The sequence below is a fragment of the Rhinopithecus roxellana genome, chromosome 5 (assembly GCF_007565055.1).
Source record: "Rhinopithecus roxellana isolate Shanxi Qingling chromosome 5, ASM756505v1, whole genome shotgun sequence".
Classification (NCBI taxonomy): Eukaryota; Metazoa; Chordata; class Mammalia; order Primates; family Cercopithecidae; genus Rhinopithecus; species Rhinopithecus roxellana.
The window spans coordinates 82,476,910-82,485,785 of record NC_044553.1 but is presented as its reverse complement, the minus strand read 5'-3'; the positions used below and the strand labels follow the sequence as shown (position 1 = coordinate 82,485,785).

The 8,876-nt window shown below is 39.0% G+C and overlaps 1 protein-coding gene across 1 annotated transcript in view; it reads right to left on the bottom strand.

Moving 5' to 3' along the window:
• Window positions 1–4,847: 4,847 nt before the first annotated feature.
• The window catches only part of SYNJ2BP (synaptojanin 2 binding protein), a 46,368-nt gene continuing 42,339 nt past the window's right edge, over window positions 4,848–8,876 (bottom strand). The window contains exon 4 of the mRNA XM_010365102.2: window positions 4,848–7,140. Within this exon, the coding sequence (XP_010363404.1) occupies window positions 7,000–7,140 (141 nt within the window). The 3' untranslated portion in view covers window positions 4,848–6,999. The remainder of the gene's footprint in view (window positions 7,141–8,876) is intronic.

Below are 8,876 nucleotides of genomic sequence, written 5' to 3'. Positions count from 1 at the left end.
ATAAGAGCTCAGTAATTGTTAACAGGATATCAATGTCCTGTTCCTTATCTCCTATGTCAAAGCCTCAAACTGATCATTTAGATTTCTTCCTCTTTCCACGATTCTGTCAGAGGTGTCACCCTAAGAACATCTAGTATATAGTAAGCACTTACTAGATATTTGCTGAATGAAAGAAAAAACCCTCATCTGGCAGAAAAAAAAAAAAAAAGGAGATATTTAATCAACAGTCTTCAAAATAAGGTGAAAAAAAGATTGTAAAGATTCAATGACAAAGTTTTATTAAATACCAATACTGGCTAGGCACAATTAGACACACTATTATCTCATGTGCTGTATCTGGTATCAAACAGCAAAGCCTGAAAGATTACCATAGATTTTGATGGCCTCATTAACATAATTAATTTGTAGTGACAGTCCCTGGATAATAAATACAGTTTTATGTCTGTGTGTCTTCTGTGTCTTCCAAGCTGCTACAGGGCCCTATTTGATCTGAGAAACTGACTGCTGTTTACATCCAGGTATGCAATGTGACATTAGAATCGAAGCAGAAAGGAAGCAAAACAAAATAAGGTTCATGAGGAAAATAATCTAAGAACTAACGTGGCCTGGAGGTAAAATGCAAATATATCCAGTAATAAGAAGCCAGATTACTGCAGATAAAAGATTAAAATAGGATTCAATTATTCGTCTCTATTTGCTAATCTACAAACTAGGAAGGACTAACCCTTTTTCCTGGGATTAGTAACTAAATTTAATGATTACAGCAAATACAAAGTTCTTTTGTAAATTATTGTTGGTTAATGATTGACTTGCATTGAGAACAAACTTTAGCCCGCGCCCCTTTTGTTCTCCCCCTGCAAGAACAAAGGGAACATGAACAGTGAGGAAAACCTGGGAACAGGACTGAGTGTTTGCTATCACTTGATTCCTTTGAAGGAGCAACGCTTTCTCAAAATATAGGTTTTATATATGATCAAGTACATCAGTTAAGCAAATCAAGTGCTTTGTGTTTCGTATAAAATAAATTACATAATACAAGAGTCTGTGGCAGTTAAGAATCTGGTTCTGCACTTTGGGAGGCCGAGACGGGTGGATCACGAGGTCAGGAATTCAAGACCAGCCTGGCCAAGATGCTGAAACCCCATTGTCTACTAAAAGTACAAAAATTAGCCAGGCGTTCTGGCACGTACCTATAATCCCAACTACTGGGGAGGCTGAGGCAGGAGAATCGCTAGAATCTGGGCGGCAGAGCTTGCAGTGAGCTGAGATGGTGCCACTGCACTCCAGCCTAGGCAACAGAACAAGACTCCGTCTCAAAAATAAAAAAAAAAATAAAAAAAGAATCTGGTTCTGATCAGAATTCCTTAAAATGCTGTCTTCTTTTTGACCACAACTGCCCTTTTGGATGTGAGTGCTGGTCTCAAAAAGATCTGCAGTTAAAAGAGGAACAGCAAAAGAGACTTACACCAAAATAGCAACCAACTCTAAAACTTATAGGTGAGAGGTAGAGAGCTTCATAACTCCATCTTCTACTTCTAGGTGATGTTAGAAAAATACTTTAACATCAAAATCACCTACAAATATTCCTCCACTTTCATATGCTGGGCAATTTCAGCTTAGAGTGACTAAGTCTTATTTATCTCTGTATCTTCAGCACCTAGCACATAGTAGGCACTTATTAGCTATTGCTGAATAAAGGAAAAAACCTTCATCTGACCAAGGATAAATTTCTCTAAAATTGACTATAATAAAATCTTTATGGGGCTCCACATGGAAACTACATGACCTTCACTTCCCCACATACTTGACAGCCTATGTACTTCCTTATGTTTCATTTCTTTAAATATACTTTAAAAACTGCTTATTTACACAATAAAAACAATGTCCACCATTAAAAAAAAAAGTCTCTAGTTTAGAACTATAGGAATTAGTCTCAGAATAACTCATCTCATTGGATTTGATGAGATCATTCTCAGATTGTTCTGTGGAATCTCCCAATTCCAGTAATGATACTTGCAATATCCTTTAGCTGTCTATCAGTTCTTCTGGTCTTTATTCAGGCCCAAAGAGAGAAGAAAGAAGTAGACTAAGATAAAATGGGTAGTTTGTGTATTCATGTAGTGAATATATTCAAGACACAAATATGAGACAGAAAGGTCATTTCTGCAACAAACTAAGTCTGATCAGAGTTAAGTTAGCTTCTCTCTCTGAGCCTTGATTTTTCTCATCTCTATGACAGATTCATCCTAGAAGCTCTCTGGTCCTTTTTAGCTTCAGTGTTCTATGATTGGTTCTCATTTAATAGATGCACAAACTGAAACACTCACTACTCATACATTTTGCTGGAGGTTCATCAATCCTTAGCAAATCAGGAAGAAATGAATGTTCCACTTCGTGTAGAAGCTCAGAAAGCTGGGCTCTAAAGACCCAAGTTTGTTGTTGTTTTGCCTGAAACAATGTATGTAATTTAATAATTTAAATAGTGTTTAGTTTAATTAAATAGTATCTGGTTTAAATGCTATATAATATTTTCAACTGAGGCTGCACACCAGAATCACCCAATGAACTTTATTTTACTGCTGCTTGAGTCCCACTCTCAGAGGTTCCTTTTAATTGATCTGTGTGCAGCCTGGGCATGGGGACGTTTACAAGCTCTCCCGATGATTCTAACCTGAGCAAAGGGAATGATGATTGGCATAGAGCAATGAATCTCAAACTTTAGCAGGAATCAGTCACCTGGAAGGATTACTAAAACACAGATTGCCAGATGCCACCCTCAGAGTTTTTGATTCACTAGGTCTGGGACTTTTTTTTTTCTTTTCTGGGAAATTGCTTTCTTTTCTTTTCTTTTCTTTTTTTTTTTTGAGACAAGATCTCACTCCATTGCTCAGGCTAGAATGAAGCGGCGCAATCACGGCTCACTGCAGTCTCAATCTCCTGGGCTCAAGCAGTCCTCCCGTGTAGCTGGGCCTACAGGCGTGCACCACTAATTTGTCTGACTTTCAGTAAAGACAGGGTTTCACCATGTTGTGCAGGCTGGTCTCAAACTCCTGAGCTCAAGTGACCCACCTAGGCAGGGTGCTGCGGTTACAGGCATGAGCCACTATGCCCAGCCTATGAACTTGCTTTTCTAACAAGTTCCCCAGTAATGCTGATGCTTTTGTCAGGACCCTGCTTTGAGAACCACTTCCAGTGACAGAATATCATTGATGCTGGCATCTGAAGTCCTGAGTTTTAATCCTGATTCTATTATTCCCACCTATGGAATCCTAGTCAAGTAATTTTTTTCTCTCATTTTTAGTCTCTTTCTGACAATACTTAGATCCCAGAGTTGTGAGGCATGAAATAATGTACCAATCAGAGTTTGGTACAGTCCCTGGCATAGAACACAATAACAAATATTAACTTCCTTTTTCCATTATACATGGCTACATGGAGCAATTAAGTTAAATCAAGAACACGTAAGTTGAAACTTCACAGGAAAACTAAGTACAGATAGTCAAAGCAAACAATATCTTATAATTATACATGTAATACAGAATTATAAACATAGAGAAATGTTTTAAGTACTTAAAAATACCTTTGTTCAATTTTCAAAACTTTGAACATAATAATTTAGGTAGTAGGAACATCAGATACAATCTGTAGAAGAAATATTAGACTCAATCTATAAAGAACATGAATTTTTTTACAACCTATAATGGATTCTGATACCTCATCTATAATTTTAGTTTTCTATAGAATCAATAATATAATTAGTGTACCTGCTTAAAACTGTATTACATTGATCTTAAATGCTATTTAATTTCTGAGAAAACCTAAGTTATGAGTACATCAGAATCCCTATTATCAAAGCAAAACTTCTACCAATGACAGGAGAGGACGAATACTTTTTAAACAAATTTACATATACCAACAAGCAAAAAACTAGAGCTTTCATTCCTGCTTGACATTTTTTCCACTTTATGCATCTCAAGGTTCTCTCAGGAATTAGTGTCCAAACCATGAGGTGAATCCTGGGAGGTAAGCAGGCTTGCTGTAGAAGCCACTGTACATGCCTTCAGAAACAGGAAGGGTACCAGAGGCTGTGCCCTCCTAGTGTGGCTGGTTGGAGTGACAACTGGAATACTGTCTGTGTTTTTCTGGGGAACCTACAATGAGTCCAGTTGTCTAAGTGAGTCTCATAGGTATTGAAAAATTGATGTCAAAAGGCACTTTATGTCAGGACTGTTTAAAGCAAGTTTCTCCCTATACCAATAGTGATCCAGAGGCAAGGTCTTACTGGACCTTTTATTTTTAAAAGCCTTCCCTTTCCAATCTAGCCTGATGCCATTATGTGACATCTTTTCTCACTCGCTTTTTTTTGAGACAGAGCCCTCTGTCATCCAGGCTGGAGTGCAGTGGTGTGATCTCGGCTCACTGCAAGCTCCGCCTCCCGGGTTCACGCCATTCTCCTGCCTCAGCCTCCTGAGTAGCTGGGACTACAGGCACCCGCCACCACACCTGGCTAATTTTTTTTTGTATTTTTACTAGAGATGGGGTTTCACCATGTTAACCAGGATGGTCTCGATCTCCTGACCTTGTGATCCACCCGCCTCGGCCTCCCAAAGTGCTGAGATTACAGGCGTGAAAATGTGATGATTATCTGCATATTTTCTTTGTTGCTGCATCATGTTTTGCATGGTACCCCTTTAATATTGTTTTCAACACTTAGCCTGCTGATATACTTTTAACTTCTCACCTGTTTATGAATTCTCTTAACTAAGCTGTGAGCTCCTTAAGGGTCTTTAACTTGTCCCTTTCCTCCACATAACTTTTTCAAATGCCCCAGTTCTCAGTCTTTTCTCTTTTGCTGTCTGTAATATAAACATGACCCCTACTTACACTGTCCTACCTATGTGGCTAATAAGAGTGTTCTCTTTGCAGTTGGAACCCAAAAGCCCTATGGGATGGAGGATATGCACTGTACTTCTTTGTAAAAGTGTCTTGACAAAGCTGATGTCCAATCAACATTTGTTTAATTACTAGACTGTTCAAGCTAGAAATGAAATACAATTGATTGCCTGAGTCCTGATAATCTTGCTGTCAAAATTATATAAGGCCTATAGTATGGCCAATATATTTGGCTAATGGAAATGATTTTCTTAAAACCAGAAAATACAGCTACCCACAGTGCTTAAAACCAGCCTTAAAAGAACATGAACAGGATGGTTCCCACCTTATTGATATCACTGGCATTCTGTAGTATTCATTCATTCATATCTTCCTCCTAGGCCACATGAAACACCTATCACATTTCCCTACCTCCTAAAGCAAACAAAACTCATTTCCTCCCTCTTGCTGCAAAAAGGTTTATTAATTAAAAACCGTATGTAGTGTATAAAGCCTTTCAAAAATACTAGCAATCCATGCCCCCCCCCTTTTTTTTTGAGATGGAGTAGCCATCTCAAAAAAATGTACTCCTGTAGCCTAGGCTGGAGTGCAGTGGCGTGAACTTAGCTCACTGCAACCTCCGTCTCCCAGGTCCTGGTTCAAGCAGTTCTCCTGCCTCAGCCTCCTGAGTAGCTGGCATTATAGGAATGCGCCACCATGTCCAGGTAATTTTTGTATTTTCAGTAGACATGGGGTTTCACCATGTTGGCCAGGCTGGTCTTGAACTCCTGACCTTGTCATCTGCCTGCCTCAGCATCCCAAAGTGCTGAGATTACAGGTGTGAGCCACTGCACCTGGCCTCATTTTAACTAAATCTGAAGCAGAGTTGATTTGATGCCCATCCTGCCAGGGAGGCAGCTCCTTCCCTCAGGTTTGTTTGGTACTAGAACCAAAAACATAGCCTGAGAGGGTTCAGGTGCCACCTTGGAGGCACTACCCTATCTTCTGTCCTTCTGGAGTTTTCGTGCTGGGGTGTTTGGCCCCAGCACCATAGCCCTTACCACAATCATTCCACTGTTCTTCAGCAGAACTGTGAGGTATCAACAAATTCACTAGGGCAGCCCAGAGATTGGTACGATTTACCTTTACACCTCACAGTTTTTTAGATGTGAGCAGCGCTGGATTATGGCAATCTACCTTATAATAACCCACCATGGTTGTTATAAGAAGAAATATTGTTCTTCTAAGATTTTTAATTAGTTGCTTCAGTTACTACATTTTTTTTCTATTTTTTTAAAAATAGATATGAGGTTTTGCTATGTTGCCCAGGCTGGTCTCAAACTCCTGGACTCAAGCAGTCTCCCACTTCATGCTACCAGAGTGCTGGGATTTACAGGTGTGAGCCACCTCTCCCAGTCTCAGTCATTATTTTAATAAATGAGACTGAACGTCCTCTTCTAAGGCTCACTCTGTTGCTCCTACATTTGCTCTTTAAGTGTCTCTTTAAATTCTTCAATTAAGATCATCCCTTTTATCAGAAACTTAGACACCACAAAGTAGCTTTCTCACCTTTAATTCTCCATCGGTATCACTATTATACTATAATATTTACATATGTATGTGTATATATGTATTTGCTTTTTTAAAAAAGTAAAAATGCTCTTCTCACTCTCCTTTGTCTGATATAGGCACCCAGGTATGTAATTAGAAATTAAATAAAGGCCACAATAATTTCCCAAGAAAGATCATTAAAAAGAAAAATGCTCTCTTCCTCTAATATCACACAGCTGGTCTTTATGGCATGCCAGCTAAGAAAAATGATATTGCCTATGGTGACACGAAGACTCAATCTTTCTCTCTTTGGGTTGTAGCTGAATTTCTATCAAAGTCCTAGTAAAATATATAACTCATTTGTTCTAAGCAAGTCTTTTCTTCAGTTTTCCTTCAAACAATACCTTTACTTTCCCATTAGAATACGAAGAATTGGAGATTCTGAACAGCAAGGTTTGGGGTGGGTATCAGTCACTTCAAATCTGGCTATGCAGAGTGAAAGACATGGCGGAATAGCAGGGATGGAGGGTGAGTGAAATGTATCTTCATTGGGAGTACTGAAAGAGAGCAAGTTTTTCAAAGTTGTTGCCGGTATCTCATGAAAACCCAGGCTGCTACCATGGTGAGGGCAAACACTGGCACCAGCACCATAAATATGGGAATACCACTTGGGTCCCCTTCACCTCGATGTCCTATAGGTCCATTCTGCACCTGTAACTGGAAGGGAAAGACAAATGTTAACTCTGGTGACTAATGTGTGTTTACAACTGAAACTCCCAGGTTGATACATCACCTGGGTTTGTAGACTCTAGACCACCCAAAACTGTAACCCCCAGCAATACCTAGCAGGAGTCCTCTCTTTGTCCTGAGCTGATTCATCAGTGTCACAGGATCTTTGGAAAGAAAATAGGTCTGATGGGGAGGCATTTAACCTTGCTGATCTAAAGGGACCCGTGAAGGCAAGTCAGGCAATTTCTGTTTCTGTACTGCCTCTACCTTGCTATTTGTATATCGTAACAGGAAAATGAAGACATGAGATAAAACCTATGATCCATAGAGAACTTGGATATTACTTGGTGAGGAAGAAGGGGGATCTTTCTGGAAATGTTTACTTAATCAGTCATCAAAATGTAGTAAGAGCAGATGTGGGCAATGCCAACATAGGTGCAATACCAACATAGGTCCAATGCCATTACTTGAAAAATGGTTTCCAAATCCCAGAAGGCACCCAACTCCCTCCAAAGATGGGGTTTTGCCCTTCATCTGTTCATTTATAATACTAGAGAGAGATGAAGGTGAATCTATATGGAACAGATGTAAAAAAGTAAAAGGAAATTATATCCTGGTGGTTATAATTTTCTATTGGCTAAGTGTTTCCTTTTGAGGCTGGATGGTCTTCATTTTAGTGATGGTTTTCAGGGTAGCTCTTCTTAATATCAACTTTTAGTGGCTAAGTTACAATAATTATGGCACCATCGTATTTCAGTTAGAGTTAACTTCCTCATTACAACTCATAAAACTGACACTTCAATCTGAAAGGCAAGACTGCACGAAATACCATTATACCCTCTATTCCACCTCTACGTTTTTCATTCATTTGCTGATGAGCTGTCCTGAAAGAACATGCTCAATAGGAAGGCATGGTTTTTAGGGATCGGACAATTCCCTGAACAGAAGGGTCTTTTTTATTAGGAATTATTTATGGATGTTTCCTTAAAAGTGAACACTGGAAATAACTTCTCACATGCCTTCCAAAAGAACTGTAATCATATTGAAGTGTGTGCCTATATTTACTTGTTCTTATCTACTGCACAAATGCTCCCATGCTTTAGAAAGAGAAGAGCCAAGGCAGAAGCAACTGATGACCAATATTATCTCTTATTAACCTGCTTTCTAATCCATTACACCCAGATTCTGCTTGCAACTGGTTGTTTTCTCAGGTATCTCTCACGTTCTGCCTTCTCTACTTTTTTAGGAACTCTTCTAAATCTTCTTAAGCTTCTAAATCCTTAGCCACTGAGTGAGGAAAAGAGTGCACCTATAAGTAGCAAATGGATTTACTTTAAAGGCACATGGAACCTGTTTTGTGAATACACTCAGAAATTCTCAATGCTATAGGAGGAATTATACCTATCCAGGCTTCCCTTTATATCATCATCCAAATTATAAAACACTAGGAAATAAGAAACAGATGCAGGGATAGGTGCTGCCTTGACTGAATTCTGAATTCCATTTCCTTTTTCCTGGAGTTCCCCTATGAACACTAAAGATTTGGTTAAGAGGGTCACCAAGTTGATAAATGAAGGGTTCATGGCAGTGACAGGGAAAAGCATATAGTGGGTACCAGAAAACCCACCATCTTTGTAGTGTTTTATCAAATGGTTTTATAAATAAGTTTCCAAGGGTAGACATATGGTTCCTTCCCTACCAAAAAGTAAAATCAGCTATGTTTT